This window comes from Camelus bactrianus, chromosome 2, assembly GCF_048773025.1.
Source record: "Camelus bactrianus isolate YW-2024 breed Bactrian camel chromosome 2, ASM4877302v1, whole genome shotgun sequence".
Classification (NCBI taxonomy): Eukaryota; Metazoa; Chordata; class Mammalia; order Artiodactyla; family Camelidae; genus Camelus; species Camelus bactrianus.
In genome coordinates, this window is record NC_133540.1 from 36665646 (window position 1) to 36683516 (window position 17871).

Consider the following 17871-nt stretch of genomic DNA (forward strand, 5'->3'; position numbering starts at 1 on the left):
GTTATGTAAACTCTTTAAGCCTTCATTTTCTTATCTGCAAAATAGGAATAATAATGTGGTGGAGTTATATCTTTCTCAGCATGTAATTGTAATCACCTTAAAACCCTCACATCATCATCCATGAAGTGAAATAAGTATACATAGTTTGGTACATTCCTCTGCCGACTGAGCAGCTCCAAAATAGTTCTCCCCTCTCTTGTTTACTTTTGAGCATGGATTAGATAGATGGACTATATATATAAAATACACAAGACAGAGCATGTAGTTGAATTCATATTAAAGTTGAATTCATGTTAAAGGCACCTTTGGGCCGACTCTGGTTTACATACCTCCTAGGGTTGTTGGGATTATGAAGTTGGTTAACATGGGAAAAGCCTTGCCTAGTATCTGACACACGGTCCCAGGTGTCCAGTAGATGTGACAGATACAGATGCTCCAATAGAATCTGTAAGAGGCTGGCCCTGCTCCATCTACCTCTCTTCCACTCCGCAACTCTCCAAGCCAATTTACACACTACCTCAAATCCCTGAGAAGCTACATTTCGAACAGATAAATCACATGTTACTGTGATTTTCTCGTACTGCATTCACATAGTTTCTACAGAATGGCAGTGCAGTAGTCGTCTCCTCAGGTCTCCTGTTCAGGACTGGTCACAACTCCCTTCCCATTTTGTAACTTCGGGAAATTGAGAATCATTCACTCTTTCATTTAGTCATTCCCCAGACACAGTTCTGGAGCTCTCTCATGGTTAGGTCCAAAGACCAATAAAACCTAAGTGAGAGCTAGGTAAATAGACAGAACATAATGTGATTATGTAAGTGCCAAGACGGAGAAAAGCACATGGTTCAGAGCTCTGATAAGGTGACTAGCCCAGAATAGGGGCTGAGGGAGGCCTGGCTTCTGGAAGAATGACTCCTGAGCTGAAGCCCTCCTAAACACTGCAGCAGCAGCCTCAGACTTCAGCTGAAGTGACATCTGGATAAAAGGCAGTGATCTTAGTTTCATAGAAATGTAGACCCTTAAAATAAGAAGGCACCTTAGGAACCTACTTCCATGTCATGTTCCTTCAATAGCGTGTGCTCCGGGGTCAGATCTCCTGGGTTCAAGGTCAGACTCTGCCACTTTGCATCTGTGGCTTGGGGGAAGTTCTGTAAGCTTTCTGTGCCTCAGGTTCTTTACCAGTGAAGTAGGGGCCAATAATAGAACCTGGACTAGAGCAAGTTTTCACTGAGCGTTGACCATTAAAATGATATCTGAGGCTATTGCTGATCACCCGTAAATGTTTATAACAAAAAAAGTACAGTTTTTCAGTTCTTCAATTATGTGTTAAATAATTGTCTTTGAAGTCAATGGTTTGGCTGCTGGTAGGCCTCAATAAATAAGAGATTTTATAAATATTGTCCCCAAATTTCAGAGGTTTTCAACATCTTACATGGAAGCTAGACCTTGTTCAAGGCAGATGCTTTATTATATCAAATTACTTAGCCTGAGAATAAAGGTACATATACGTGAAGCAGAACAAAAAGCTTTTAAAGAATTTGTCTGCCATGGACTTTAGATAGATAACCTTTCTCCCGATAACCATAAAATGATTATACACATATTTAAAATACATAAATAAGAAAATAAACCCATTAATTCATATTCCTCTCAAAATTTATGACATGATCTACAGCTTAGTAAACCTCTTTTTAATAAAAAGTGAAAAGTAATCATGTAAACAGGGTCTTGATAGGGATATTTAAATACTTAAGGAAACCAACCTTCGAAACACCCCTTGCCTATGGGGCTGTCATCTGCATACAATTGGTTTTTTTTATAAGTAGAAGGAGCACATTAAAATAGCTCCAAGAGGCCAGTAATGGTTAGACTGGAAGAATGCATGCTTCAAAAGTTATGAAACTATCTTTAAAGATATTACATAAGTAAGATTTTCAGTTAAATAAGACTGACCTTTCCCCCTAATAAGGAGGTTTTATTGTGCAGAGATGGATATTAAGATGACAAACTCAGAGTATTAATACTGAAAAATGCTGGTCACATTCACCCTTCGGGGATTTTTGCCTCTGGGTTGCTGCATCCCTCCTGCTTAAAGGTCAGAATTCAACACATTCAGTTAAGGTTGGGGAAGGATCTTGAACCACAGGTGCTAGTGATTCTGGCAGAGCTGATGGTAAGGGGAGTGTGGTCTTTGTCACAGACTGCCTGTCCAGGCAATTGTCTTGAACTTACATAGATTTACAACTGCCTTCAATTTTTACTCTCTCCTACACAGAGCTTTCTAGAGTGTGTTTCATTCTGTGGGACAGAACAGGATTTTGGCAACGCTAGGTTAAACAAAGTTAAACATGCTTGGTTGCAAGATTTCTTGTGGCCCTCACCGTGGTAATGAATCTTCGAGAGAGAGATGCAGTACAGATCATCTCCTAAACGTACTTGGCTCAGAAGCCTTTCTGGTGAAACCTCTTACAGGACCAGGTTCTTCAGAACACTCCCTAGAAAACAGTATAAATAACATAACCACTGCATCGCCAAAGTAAAAAGTAGACATCAGCTAGAATCCTTTCAATGGCAGCATTGTCCCAAAGATAGAGTCTAGGCTTCTGGAAGATCTGCCTCTTGCTTTTCCCCCAGCCTCATTTCTCATCACACCCGCTCACACTCACGTGAGACCCTGTGAGAGGGAACTCCTGGTGGGTTTGCCTCAGGGCTTTACTTCACTGTCTCCTAGCTCCCCACTTTGGACCTGCCCCCCAACTTTGCTTGGCTCACTTCTGCCCAGTTTTTAGAGTGCCCATGGAGACCCCCCAGGCATGTCCTGAAGGCCTCATTTACATGTTCCCAGGCCCACTTCTTTAGTCCCATCACTGTATCTACCGCCCTGAATCGAGTTGGCTATCCCTGAGGTTGGGATGGTGTTCCATACACTGTTGTGTTGAATTCCCAGTGCCTACCACAGTGCCTGGCCCACAGAAGGCCATCACTCTCTTCATGGAATTCCTGAAGTGATAGCTCTTACTAGGTAGTGGAGGGCAAACTCCCCACTGCTGCTAGTAATTCACAGCTTCCTGGGCCCACTCTGGGCAAATATAAAAAGGTCTGCTTACCTGTAGATGGGCAGCAGAGGGTTCCTACTCTACCTTGGTCACCAAGTATTCTTTTAGGGGACAGTTATGAAGCCAGCTCTATTGATCCACATTAATAAGGATGCAGAAGCGGCACTTACACGGTAGTTTTACACAAAGCCCTCTTTCTTAGCTCTGGGACACTGGGCCCTATCAGAAGGACATGTGAGGATGATGCAGAGTTGGCCTAAAGAAAAGGGAATCTGGTTCAGCTCCTTAGAACTGTCAACTTTGGCTCAGAGCCAGAGCCTTAGGACAACCTGGCACAGGGACTTCCTCAAGCCCTTCTTCTCTTTGGCATCCAGGGAGAGATCATCAGTGTCTTGAGATGCAACCACGTAATTTCTTTCTTGTCACTGCTATGGCATCTAAGATTTCTTTGCCTTTCTAGAGCAACAGTACTGAGGATATGTCTATAGCTCCCATCCAGAGTTTTGCTTTGTAGCAGGTGCATATAAAAGATCAAGATGGTCATGCTACCAGGGTGCTCGGTAGGGAGAAGGAACCAAAATTGCTTCCCCACATCTTGGACTTCCCTATGACTTTCAAAGAATTCTTTAGTATGGTGACGAAGAAAGCTGGCAACCTTGTAGGAATATATATCCTTATAGGAGAGTCTAGAAGTAGCCAGTATAAAAGCCTCTGCTATTTCTAAGGTGACCAGAGTAGATAAACATCTGTAGTTCAGGGTAACTTGCCTGTATTGCTCAAGACCCAAGTCTTGTTCACTTCCTGCTTCTTTCTTCTAATCGTCCTGCACAATTAGGATGGGGTTTCTGATCTCAAGTATGTCACAGAGGAGTACTTACCGCACAGGTTAATTTCCTCAAAGACTCACCCCTCACCCTCCAGAGGGCCATTACACAGCTTCGCAGCCCTTCCTTTCCCACATTTTGGTCTTGGAGCTTGTGGCTGCCACTCCTACCATCTTGACAAGATAAAAGATGGGTGGTGTGTATGTGTGTGTGTGTGTGTGTGTGTGTGTGTGTGTGTGTGTGTGTACCTATACCCATAAACGGTCAGCCATTCTTTTGTGTTTAGTCAGTCCACTCATGCACTAAACTCGGGCGGTAAACTATACTGTGGTTGTGCAAGAATAGCTCCACTTGTCTTTGGGGAGCTCTGGGGTAAAGCCACAAGTATGCTCCTCCATCTGCTGGTCCCCCAAAGGGAAGGATGCAAATTTTCGTGTATTCTTGGCTTCCCTTCATGATAAGAGAGGTAAACAGCTTGATGGGAATGTGTGTTGCTGCTACTGTTGAAATTTTTTTTCAGAATGACAAACTCTCAATGAAAAGTTAAATTCTGAGGCATAGGAAAAAGTTAGAATTGGAACCCAAGTCTCTAAACTGAAGACCCAATGCTCAAGACCCTCAAACTTGCTGCCTCTGTAAATCAAATTGCAGGCTTGTATGGGTGATGTAGGTAGGAAAAAGAAAAATTCTAGTGAAGAAAGAGCAGTGTGAATGCAGAGTCATAGCTTCCTCTCTGCAGTGAAGCCATGTGTTTCCTGAATTAATAGAGATATTATTTAGTGAACATGTGAAACAGACAAAGGCCACATTGTGATGTCTTTTCTTATAATTTCTTATAATTTTCTGTTTTCAGAATCTGAACTGCCTTTTTGCTATAGAACTCAGTTTAATTTCCTAACAGATGTGAAGGAGGGACAGTTATGATACAAAGTTGTATGTTAACTAACTAGCCCTCTGAAAAAGTATGGCAACTTCAGTGAAAGATACTCTCTCACATTGATTTCACAACTTAGAGTTAACCTCACACCACGTTAATCAATATTTTCTGCCCATTTTACCATATAATCCAATGAATGTTAAAGATACAGTTCACCATATAGACCTGATTAATTGGAGAAAAATATAGCTTCTTATTGCTCACATTATGAGGTTAGAAATAGCATCCTATGCTAATCTGCAATGCCAAGAAATGAAGATGGTTTAAATCAGATCTCATGACTAATGCATGAGATCCAAAGTTCTTTTATTTCTGGCTATTTTAGAAAACTGGGGTGTATTTTTACCCTAAAAACTAATTCTGTAAAATTTATTGAGATAATACAAAATGCCTTATTATTAACAGCTCACAATTAAGACTTTGTCCTACTGATGATCACAGCAATGCTCTTACTCTATATTATAAATTTTTTCAAAATTATGTATATGCAATAGGTTAAGTCCAGATTCAAAGATGTTATATTTGATCCTTAGTTCTTGTTAGTGTGGGTTTTTTTTTTTTTTTGATACTCAATATCTGGGAAATTGACAGAAAGTTTAGATTGCTTTCTGGGATTGCTTCTCGGTTTTAATTGTACTTACTGTGAATTCATTTAAGCAGAAAGAAATTATCTAGCAAGAAAGTAAGCTTTTTAGTTTTGCTTGTTTTTGTTTTGGTTATGACAAACTGTGAAATGCTGTGTTTTTCCTATAGTTCTAGTCCATGAAATCTGCAATCTTTCCACTTGATTTACGAAGGACCCTTAATTACTGCTGTCATTAGCACCTAGTGTTCGAAACAGTCTGTTAAAATGTACTGTGAGTCTCACCTCCAAGTCCCTGCTTGCTTTATTTTAATTTTTTCCAAGGGTAAGTAAAACAATAATTGCCCTAATAACAACAATCATTATGTACAGTGAATTAATATTCCAAGTTTTTTGTTGCCTATTTTTGTTCAGGATTTGGTATTTATGTTTTAAGACTGGCCTATAGTTGGAACAAGTGTCCATAAACAGGGTTATCACTAGCTAGGACTTATTACCTGGGTTTTTAAAACAAGCCACTCATTTGCCTTTTTCCTTCCACATGGATAGGGATGATAGACAACTGCTGTGAAGCTTCAATGTTTCTGCCTGGTCATGCACAGTTCTGCAATATAATGCATAAATGTATAACAACAACTTGGGCTCGCCTGATACCTTGCTTGGAATAAGGAAATCCAGCCAGGCGCGTCCACGCGGCCGTTCGCGCGCGCACACACACGCACGCGCACACACACACACGCCAAAAGTTGATTCATTCCCGAAATCCTCCAGAATCTTTCTTTTTCTCTTTTCTGGCAGCGCCGGCTTCCCAGTCTGGCAGTGAGGTTGGGGGCGTGGGAGGGGCAGGGAAGGCGAGCGGAGGGAGGCGGGAGCCCGGTGTCGGATGCCCGTGCGCGCCGCGCCCGCTCCTGCCGGCTGAGAGTCCGGGCCGGGTTTTGTGCCGTGTCCCCGGGCTTGTCTCACGGCCTCCAGCCGCCGCCGCTGCCGTGTTTACTGAGCTCGCGCGTCCTGATATCACTCCGCTGGCATGGAGGAGGAGGAGGAGGTGGAGGAGCGAGAGGAGGAGGAGGAGGCGGCGGCGGCGGCGAGCAGTTGATCATTGTGATGGTGGCAGGAGCAGCGGCGGCAGCGGCAGCCCAGCCGAGCGTTAGGGGCTGCTCTCTGCGCGGCGTTTTGCAAAGGACTTCACCGATCTACTTTTGCAGTCGCCTCGGACTGTCCATGTGTTTACTTCCCCCAGCCCAAGGATTCGATATCTAGGTTCCTGTGAAATGCAACTGAGCAGCCAAAGTACTTTGAGAACACGGGGCGGCATAAACACCAAAACTTTTTTGTGGAACGAAAATGCAATAAGCAAGCTTGCTGTTTTCCGATACGGTGTGGAGTGAGTGTGTGTCGCGCGTGTCCTCACTGGAGGCATATGCTTGTGTGTGTACATGGGGTGTGTTTTTCGGTACGTAGGGAGAAAATGCTTGCCAACCACCGGAAATCTCCTGGAATTTATTAGAAAATAATGGATTATAAAAAGAAGGCAGGCGAAGAGCGGATCTCCCCTTGAGTTGCAACCCGATTTGCTGCTGGCTCAGTTTGTTGTGATTCTTTTTGTTGATAGGTGTCTGATGGTATTCTGATAACACCCCCCTCTTTTTTCCCCCTCGAGCTTTACAGTTAAAAAAAAGGAAACAAACAAAAAAAAACCACCCCAAAATCTCTCCCCCTTTTTTTTTCGCCCGGTCGGGATCGCTGTTTCCATCCATGTGCTTGCGTCTCCCCCGCGTTCCACTTAAACTATTTTAATCCTTGGACCCAAGGAGGAGGCTGATAGGGGGTGGATAAAAAAAGTTCTTCCAAAATAGTGTGCCCGGGGAGCAGGATGGGGGATTTCGCAGCCCCCGCTGCTGCCGCGAATGGCAGTAGTATTTGCATCAACAGTAGCCTGAACAGCAGCCTCGGCGGGGCCGGGATCGGTGTGAATAATACTCCCAATAGTACTCCCGCTGCTCCAAGTAGCAATCACCCCGCTGCCGGCTGCGGCGGCGGCGGCGGCGGCTCCGGGGGCCCCGGCGGCGGATCGGCGGCCGTCCCCAAGCACAGCACGGTGGTGGAGCGGCTCCGCCAGCGCATCGAGGGCTGCCGGCGACACCACGTCAACTGCGAGAACAGGTACCAGCAGGCTCAGGTGGAGCAGCTGGAGCTGGAGCGCCGGGACACCGTGAGCCTCTATCAGCGGACCTTGGAGCAGAGAGCCAAGAAATCGGGTGCCAGCACCGGGAAGCAACAGCACCAGAGCAAACCCCAGCAAGATGCGGAGGCTGCCTCGGCGGAGCAGAGGAACCACACGCTGATCATGGTGAGGGCGGGCTGGCAGCGGCATGGGGCGCGCGCGTGGCGGGGGGAGGCGTGGAGCTTCTTACAAGGGGGCACGAGGATCTGATTTGCACGGCGGGGGAGGTGGGCTGAAGCCGAAGGGTTAACATCAACTTTTCTGAGGTAAAAGCTGCCGTCGCCGCTACCTGTTAATCTGTCAGGGTTGTCAGATTTGGGGAAGAGGGGGCGAGAGGGGGAGAAGCCAGTCACGACTGCGAGGGGCGGAGGGAGCCTGGAGGAGCGTCGGAGTGAGGCACTGGAAAAGTCCCCCCCCCTTTCTTAGATACCGATTTGAAGGAGTGAACCCAGAGTTGAAACCTCGCTCCTCCTCTTCAGCGCTCTCACCCCACCCCCCAGAACCGTCCCCCCTTCGCCCACCCCTCTCAGCACATCTGCCGGGTGCAGGGAGATATTGATGCTGTCGCAGATTCTGGGCGGGCACCAGGCCTTCGAAACCTGGGGGAGAGGAGGAGGAAGGGAGATGCTCTCGCCTCCTCTCCCCAACTCACCCCATTCGGGCTGAGAAAGTCTTGAGAGTTTTGTGAATGAACTTTGAAGTGGGTGAGAAGCAAGCGAGGGTGGTTGCGCGCGCGCACGCGTGCGCGCGCGCCGATGCGGGATGCGGGTGCGCTCCCTCGCCTCTTGAGACACCGGGCTGGCCTGGCAGGTGGAACGGCCCAGAGGGCCGAGGGGGGAGCTGCTCTTGGGGGCGGGTGAGGAGACCTAAGCCCTGGGCTTACGCGGAGAGTCCCCGCAAGCAACTTCGGTGGGGATTGTTTTCTCTCCTCCTCTTAAACTTGCTTGCACAGAGCTTTCTCCGCTTCTCTCCCGCCCTGCTCCCCGCCAACTTTCCGGGCCCGTCTGATAAGCCTGGAGGAGTGGAAGGTAGCGGGGAGGTGAAAGAGGCTTAAATGTCTGGGTGGGTGGGTTCGAAGTAGGAGGAGCAGCCAATGGCTTAACTTCTCCGGGAGGAAGGGGCAGTTCCCACCCCCTAACCCTGAGGGTAGAATCCTTTCTCTTATCTCCTCTCTCCGGTTCTTTTGCTTTCCTTTCTGGGTTGGGGGGCGGGGGGAAGAGGGAGCCGGAAGCTTGGGAAGGTGTCTGCGGCCCCCATCCCCGCCGGGCTGCCCGGGTTAGGGCTGTGCGCGTGTGCGGGGTGGGGCGGGCGGTGGAAATCCGGGAGCGCGGAGGGGCCGCGGGGCTTCTCCCGTTTTCCCCGCAGACCGCACCTCGATCCACGTCGCAGGAGGCCCTCTCGGTGTGCTGTTTATAAGTCGCGCGCGTCCCCGGTCTGGGGGTCGTCGGCGCCGGGGGTGGTGCGGGTGCCGGCGCGGGCTTTCGCCGGGCGCTCCGTGACAAAGAGCCTGCTTGGGGGAGGGGAAGAGGACAGGCCGCTGCGCTCCTTCCCCACCCTCTCCATTTTCCCCCACCCCGCACGTGAAGAGGAACAATTTGTTTATCTTGGGCTTCAAGAATCCTTCCCTCCTCCCGGTTCTCCGAGGCTGCCCAGTCCCTCCCCTCTCTCCTCCCTTCTCCCCTCCCTCCACGGCGCGATCCAGCCCAGTCCCGCCGGCAGCACCTTCTCCCCCCACCCTTCCTCCTCCTCGCTCCCTCGAGCCCGCCTTCCCCCTCCCTTCTGGAACGCGGCCGTGGGGGGAGGGAGCGGGAGGCGCTTTGTCCGCCTTGCGGCCGGGCTTGGCCCGGGAGACCGCGGGGCTGGGAGGGGCGCTACGCCCCACGGCCCTGCCCCCACCCCCGATGCCGCCCCCGCCCCGCGGGCCCGACCTCCCCGTGCCGCCGAGCCTTCTCGGGGCGCGAAGAAGAGGCGGACTCGGTTTGGAGGAAGAACGACGGTCACAGAGTCAGGGAGGGAGGTTCTCGCTTTACAAACAGGAAGCTGAAAACCACTTACACAGTGTAGCTTTCCTGATTGTACCCGGAGGCGGGGCGGGACCTGCATCTTGACTGTATCTCGCGTGCCCTGCTGGTACCTATTTCTCTCCAGGTCCGCGCCTTCTCCCACTCCCCCCCCCCTTCGCTCCCTTACACGGATCGGGAGACTCACTTTGTGAACCTAAGACTCAAGTAGCATTTGAAAGGCACTGAGAATGTCATCCTTGCCTGTTCCACGCCCTCTTTTCTTGTGTTTGTACACCCCACACGCATGGATTGCGTCGGGATGGACTTCGGTTTGAGGCTTCAAAATCTCAGCCCCACGGACTCTCTCTTGACCTTTCGGGATGGAGGACTGCTGTGGCGTTACCTCGCCAGCTGGGCAACGCTGGAACAAAAGCCAGTGCCCTGTCCCTTTTGATCGCGGGCAGGAACAGTAGAGTTTGCTGCCAGAAAGTTTAAGTGTTTGGGTTGTGTTCTCTCCAGGGTGCCGTATCGGCCCTGGGAGGAGTGGAGGGAGGACTCCGAGTGTGTGCGCCTGGGTTATAATACACTCGCAGGTGGGAGCAAGCCCTGGATCCTGGCGTTACCTGAAAGGAGGTACCAAGCCCAAGCCAGAGCTTACTTTGGGAAACGTAAAGATAGTGCTTACTTGAATGGACGAGATGTAAGCTGTAAATTTCATGGTGAATCCTTGTTCAGCAAGTTAACAACAGATAGAGTTGGCAAATGATTGTCAGAAAATAACACTTTTCTATCAGTTTTATGACAATACTTTAGCCTATTGATTAGACTGATGTACAGGAGTATATATTAGCTTCAACTGTTATTTCATATATTCACCTCCCATTGATATAAGTAGCAAGTTATGTGTGATGAGTGTAACGAAAATAAACTGCTTTAAATCCTAAGCAAAGAGTTGCATGTAAATGCTGTGTGGCACGAAAAGAAAAAAAAAAGTTAACATCCTCCTCTACAAGTTATTTTTCCTTTAAAAACAATTAGTTTAAAAATGTACATCGGTATTTTAACTTAGCTTGTGTGTGAGATAAAAATCTTGAAAACACATTGCAAAAAAATGTTGATCTTTTCTTGAATTAGGTGCTGGATTTTAGTTGGGCTCTTGGGAGGTGGGGTATGGAGCAATTATATTTAGTTCTTAGAATGAGATCTCCATTTGGAAAGCCCTAAAGAAAAGCAATAATCAACCAGAGCCTAATAATAATAATAATGGTGATGATAAAAATGAAGATGAATAGAATTCTTTTCTGTTTTATTGCTATTGTTTACCTTCGTAGGGCCAATATGTCTAAAGTACTAAATATTGATTAGCTCTCTTTCCGCTTGGCTTGGGTTAGGAAGGCAGTCCAATCAAGGCTTTACCTCTTTTGATTTATTTTCTTATACATTTACATTTACAAGTATAGGCCTGAAAAACAAGCAAACCAGAAGCAGGGTGGCTGAGGTGAAGTAGAAATCTTCCTTGGCACCAGGCTGCTGCGAGGGGCCTGGGTTTTTTGGGAGTCCCAAATAGCCCTGTTAAAGAGCAGGTAGCCCTGGCCTGGGTTTGAAGCTGCATTACCTCAGGTGAAAAGTAGTTTATGGAGTAGTAGCCTAATGACCCCCCCCCCGCCTCCATGTTATTTATTCAGAAGGGTCCCCCCACCCAAGAGTTGTTGATGGAAACTACTGATTTTACCTATTAGTGAATTGCAGTGACAAGGTGTCTTTTCCTAAAATAGTTCTAATTATTTGTGGTAGCAGAATGAGACATTATCACTGTCTGTACTTGGAACTGAAGTCCTGGTTAAAATTTTAAGATAATTGCTAATTGACAAGTTCATGTTCAAGCCAGGGATAGATTGGCTTGAGCAAGGTGTAATCACTCAGGCATGCCGAAAAGCATGACAATGCAGTCTTCAGAATCAAAATGGTGGTAGTCTTACTTGACCTGGATAAACCCATGTTTTCATGACCTTTCTACTTATTAGCACCATTATAACTTCCAGAGTGTGCTTAATTCATACACAGCTTACAGACTATGTAAATAGATGTGATTCCTGCTCTGCAGAGTTTATCACATAAAATTCACTTGATAATAAGTGTATTAATCACTGAATATTGGAGAGAATTGCAACCTATCTGAAATGTTCTCCTCTGCTCCTGGAAGAGATCTAGGAAATGTTAACATACCAGTCCAGGGCTAAATCTCCTTATAAATGAATCTGGTTTCCCATTTCTTATCCTGTTGAAGGTAAATTACTGGCTTTGTAGCCAGGTTTTTTGGCAAGCTTGTAATGTCAAGCCATTTCTAAATCTTTCCTATGAACCTTTTCTTTGCCTTATCCTGTTCTCCTGTTCTCCTGGGTGATAGGATTGACAGTGTCTCTTGAAAAACCTTCTGTAGCCCACACAGGGTGTGCATTAAGCATGTGAAAAACTTTTTGAAATTGCATTTCCCTGTGCTTCACAAGTGTTTGTCTTTTCTTTTAATTCTCAAGAAGCACTAAAAAAAAAAAAAAAAAAAGCTCCAGTACATATTTAATTATGTTATTTACGTTCTTTGGTTGTGGTACGTTTTCTTTAGTCCTGGGCAGCCAGTGATCAGAAAAGTAGAAGCATCGTTAGTTCATCATTGATCATCATCTTCAAAATGCTCTTCAGGCTGAATTCCTTCCCAGGGAAAGCGGAGTTTTCAGGCAGATTGCATACTTGATACTTTCCATACTGTCTCAGAATTACAAGGGTAAGCTTTAGAATCTTTGTAGGCTTTCTGTCACCTGATATGAGAAAAATGAACACGGACATGGTGTACTGACATTTCTGTAAGAAGGATGAGGATTTTAAACATTAAAATGGAGGTATTTTCTATTGAGACCAATAGCCAACTGTTGTTAAAAAGGTTTCCTGACAGGGTTCTTCCATTTGGTTAAGATAAGACTGGAGGAATTTTCTTTCATTAGTGCTGCTACCATAGAGGGAATCTAGTATAATAAGCCATTCTGCACACTGCATAGTAATTTTTGGACCCATTTGAAGTACTTACATTTTCTTTAAAGTCATTTGTGTTTTACTTGTGATTAGTGCTCCATGTATATTAATCAACACTTCTATATTCTTGAGCTTAAGATGGCTAAGTTCTGTCATCTCTTTCCACTTTTCCCATTGTAGAGAACTGTGAAATCAATCAGATGTCAGAATCTTATAAAAAGGAACATATTTAAAACTCAGTCCCAAGATTTTCATAATATCTGCCTTTTAACTCTCCCAAATAGTTTTGCATTTTTCACTCTGTTATTCAGAAGTGGATTATTGAGTTTTCGGGTCCTCCAGCTGTTTGTTTTTCTTTCCTCCTTCTGCTGCCAGCCTTTTGGTCTTTTCACTGATCTTTAGCACCTTTACCAAGGAGTGGGAAGAAGCAATAAGAAGAGAAACTTAATTTTGGTGCTTCCTCCTCTCACGACTAATGAAACAATTTGGGTAAGATACCAATTTTGGGTTAATTATGGATTTGATCTTTTATACCATTTACTGTTCATTAGCACAACTCTTAGAGAGTAGATTGAATTTTTAAATGTTACTCATTTATTCAACAATACTAGTACACAGTCCATAGGGCTTCAGAGAAGTTAAAATGCTAAATCACACTCTTCCATCCAAGACTTTGACAATGTAGTATATTCTTTGTAGATTTTCAGTATTATTCTAGCTAGGTTTAAGGGAATAATGGGTTTTTGTTTGTTTTTTAATCAGTATTAGACTTGATGCCAGTGACTTCTCAACAGTTTCAGGCTGAGTTATACCCCCTTCCCATGACATTGTAAGTAAAATAATATTCATTAGTTTTCTGTTGTTTCAAACTAATTAGACATTTGTTTCTGGGGAAACAAAAAGTTGATTTACAAATGACAACATCAAAGTTATTGGATCCCCTAACTTAAATTTTCATTAAAAATAGAAGCATGCTTTTCAGACAGACCCATTCCAAAAATTCATTGCTCATGTCTGTGAGATAGAAATGGAGCTTTTGGAAAATCAGCTTTTACCAAAAGCTAATTGCTTTTCCTTAACTTAGAAAAAAAACCTTTTTTTGTTCTTGTTTAAATCTAACGAAGTTTAAAGAACTAAAGTAATACGGTTGGATAAAATACTCAGAAGATGGAGTTGAGGGCCTACTGTATAATAAATACTTAAAGATCATAGGGTTCCATTCCATGAATCAGAGAAGGAGCGCACTTTTAAAAGTCTACCTGGCTGTTCCATCTGTTAAACAGTTGAGGGGCTTTTGAGTTGTGGATAAGCAGCTCCATCTGGGAAAGAAGCACAGTGTTCCTTTAGGGCCACCATACACACATGTGTAGAAAAAGGAAATTACTATGGCTCAGGTTTTTACTTAAAAAAATTTTTTTATGGCAAGCTGCTTAAACTGTTCCTGGGAGAATTTAATAAAAATCTCAAAAGGCTTAGAGTACTTCCTCTGACTTAAGGAAAGTCATTTCTTAAGTGATTTCTTAAGGATAATTTAGACACCTCTTTTTAATTATATTGGACCTCCCATTGGTTGGAGGGACCTTCATGCTGAAGTAGAATCTTTTAAAAGAATGACTAACATTCATCCTCCTTAAGCAATGGCTTAACAACCATAGCAAACTTGAGTGGAATATTTAAACTACCAACCTCCAGAGTTTCCTAACTCCTTAAATCTCTGTCCAGCTGGATAGAATCTGGTTGTGTAATGTTTCATATTATGGACTCTCCAGTCCTTAACTATCTAAGTGTTCACTGTGCATGTGAAGACATCATTAGGATACATTCCTGTGTCTCTCTCCTTCCCTCTCCCAGTATCTTTCTGCACCTCTAGAAAACTCATGTCAGGACAGGGGCTTCTTTCCCTTCAAAGGAAAAGGCTGAAGTGCTGAGTCTATTTGTGCAGATTCAGCCTGGGTCATAGCTGGGACTCAGAAGCATTGCTCAGCTGTAAAAGACAAGCTCTCCTAGTGCCCTTTATTCTCACAGTGGTGGGTTATTTTTCTTTCTTTGATTGTTTGTTAGATGCTGAAAGTAGCTCAGTGATTGAGAGTGAATCTAAAGGGACTGGAACCCAGTAAAGGGCTTTAAGGGACTCCAGTGGTAAAGAAGAGAGCCAAAAGGGGATGAGGATTTTGGAGGCAGCTCCTGGAATAGATGGCAAGTGAAATAGAAGAGAGGTGATTGGTTTTACTCCTTTGGGGTAAACAGAGAGTATCCTGGTGCCTTGGGAGTTTACAGTGATAACCTATGCTTTTACTAGTCTATTCTGAAACTGCAGACCTTACTAAAACTCAAATATATATTTTCCAGAGCTAATGGCAATATTGTTTATATCTGGAAAAAAAATTACTTCCTAAAATATTTCCATGCTTCCTTAAATGACTACCTCAGCCATTTAAATTGATTTACTGTAGAATTCCTCTAAATCAGAGATTCTCAGTTGGTGGATATTTTGCACCACCCTTCCCAAAAACATTTGGCATTGTTGGGAGACATTTTTAGTTGTCACCACTGGAGGGGTGCCACTGCTGTCTAGTGGGTAGAAGCTGAGGATGCCATTAAACATCCTGCAGTGCGCCCACAACAAAGAACCACCCTGTCCAAAATATCAGTATTGCTGCAGCTGAGAAACCCTGCCTGAAACAAGGAGCTTTCTGAGGAGAAGGTTGAAAGTACAGAGTGTGACTTTCCTCACAGCTTTTCAGAGACACTCTTACTGCTTACAGGGTGGAGGAGGGTGGGGTGCTACTGTGAGGTAGAGGGTCCTGGGAAGAAGTTACAGCACTGCCATGTCGTGTTTCAGCTCTGGCCCCATGCTGGTCTGGCTCTTCCCTTCATGACTGTCTGGTTAGGAAGGTGAACACAAGTCATTCTTTTTGCCTCTCAGAGTGATTGTTCAGCTCAAAGGAATTAATATATGTAAGAGCCCCAAAGACTTTCTGGGGTTACACAAATGCTCGGCTTATTTTTATGAATTACTTTCCTGTCACTTAATTGTGTGCCCCTCACCCAAGTGCAGACTTAAAGTTGAGTGATTTAAGGTTTATTTCACTCATGCATAAACCAAAGTCTCATGGCTACATATGGAGTGACTGCTACATACTGGACACTATTTCTAGGCACTGGGGACACAAAGTGAACTGAGGTCCTTGCTCTAGTTGGACTCACAGCAGAGCATCAGTCCGTGTCTCAGATTAGCTGTATGAAATGGTCTTTGTGGCCTTCTAAGAACATGTTCATGTAGGTCATTAATAAGCTAACATTTAGGAAAATCCTAAGGGTACTAAATGCTCAGTTATCTTCTTGCAAGCTTCCTACAGCTATGGCTCCCTTGCATTCTCTCTATAGCAACATTTATTTCATTGTTTTTCAAATCAAATCACTTTGTAGAGGGGAGAGGATTAGTTGGTGTGGTGGAGAATAAGATTAAAGGATGGTTGTTAAAAGTGAGGCAGATGATCACCTTTCTTTCCTTTTTTTTTTTTTTGAATAGGTGACACTTGTAGCACCATAATCACGACTTGCCATCAAGCTCTTAGAGTAAATTAGACAAAGAGGAGGAGCATTTAGAAAGAAGCAGGCAGGAGCAGGAAGGTGCAAGGACTTGAAGCCGTATCACATGAAGAATAGCTGGGAGACCTGGAGGTGTTTAGTCTGATTCAGGGGATGATATGATTACTTTCTTAAAATATTTGAGGGGCTGTCATGTGGAGAAAGGATTAGATAATGCTCTTTATGGCCTCAAGGGGATAGAGTTAGGATCAGTGGTTGGCGGGTTGTTAAGAGCAAGGTTTGGTTTAATATATATATAAAAAACAATTATATGACAATTGAAGCTGTTCACAGATGAAAGGGCTGTCTTGATGAGTGAAAACGATCCAGCAAAAGTTCAATTAGCTGAAAAGCTGGAGAAGAGATGACAACACCTTTCTTCTTTCTAAAATTATAATGTTTTTAAGCAATATAAAAATACAATCCCAGTTAGAAGAGGACAGAGCTTTGTCTCTTTGTTCATCTTTAAATCTTCGTGATAGAAAAAGACCTTCCTGTACATGAGAGGAACTCTAAATATTTGTGGAATAAATTGCTAAATGAAAATGAGTAGACAAAGTGACTTAATTCCTCTGCCTCAGTGTTTCCCCCTCCTCTCAGAAGTCACCATGGTTTAGAATAACTCTCCAGACCTCCTGCTTTTTGTATATGTATATACTATAGGATACATATCACTACATGTTAGTTTTTTCCTACATAAATGGAATCATATTATAAATACGGTTCTGAGATTTACTTTTTCTACATAATGTATTTTGGAGATCTGTCCAAGTCAATTCATATAGACCCTTAACTCATTTTTTTAAACTGTTCTATTGCATTTCATAATATAAATGTTCCATAAGTTGTGGAATGATCCCCTTATGAGAGAGACTCTGGTAGTTTCTCATTTTTTGCCAATTAAGCGTTACTTTATTGCAGTGAACACCCTTATCCATATGTCCCTTGTACATATGTGAGCATTTCTGTAGCACAGATTTGGACTCTTTTCCATATGTAATATGTATAAACAGAAAAAGTTGGCCAAAAAAGTCTCTTAACCTAATATGGTTCAACATAGCACCCAAATCTTATTACAGCTCATTTTAGGGCAAATGCTAAAAAAAGTGTCCACTGTACCAACTGGTCTGGATCTTTGCTGTCTACAGTTAACACTGTTAATTTTTAAAGGTTGTGTATTTGGCCACACACTTTCCAGGAATGACTTTTTCTTTTCATCTGGTCCTAACGATGGAGTTGGTGGGAGTCTAGTTAACCGGCTCCTGCTCGTGCTGTGAAAGTGGGAAATTCACTATCTTGAATGAGTTTGTGGTCTCTTTACCATTCCTGAGCTTTGTGTTTCCCAGGCCTGCGTGGCTTTATTTGTAAAAGGTATTTCAGCTATTGCTAGAGTTCGGTGGGGGGAGGGCAGTGGGTGCAGGTTTGAGTGGTCGTAAAAACCACAGGTCTGTGAGTTGCCACTTCCTACAGGTTCAATTACCTTGACTAATCCAGTCATCTGTGTAACATGGTAATAACAACCTGCTGACCTGGCCCACTGTAGAAAGTGCATCAGAATGGGCTTGCCTCAACAGTCACCTTAGAGCGTTTGTTTCAACAGTGAGAAGTCCTATCAGTTTTAATTATACA

At 44.3% G+C, this 17871-nt stretch overlaps 1 protein-coding gene across 2 annotated transcripts in view; it reads left to right on the forward strand.

Moving 5' to 3' along the window:
* Positions 1 to 5754: 5754 nt before the first annotated feature.
* Positions 5755 to 17871, forward strand: part of MAML3 (mastermind like transcriptional coactivator 3) — a 391239-nt gene continuing 379122 nt past the window's right edge. Inside the window, exon 1 of one of the 2 annotated variants that reach the window (XM_074378302.1) lies at positions 5755 to 7750. In XM_074378302.1, the coding sequence (XP_074234403.1) occupies positions 7274 to 7750 (477 nt within the window). In that variant the 5' untranslated portion in view covers positions 5755 to 7273. The remainder of the gene's footprint in view (positions 7751 to 17871) is intronic. The other variant, XM_074378307.1, reaches the window with a different exon arrangement.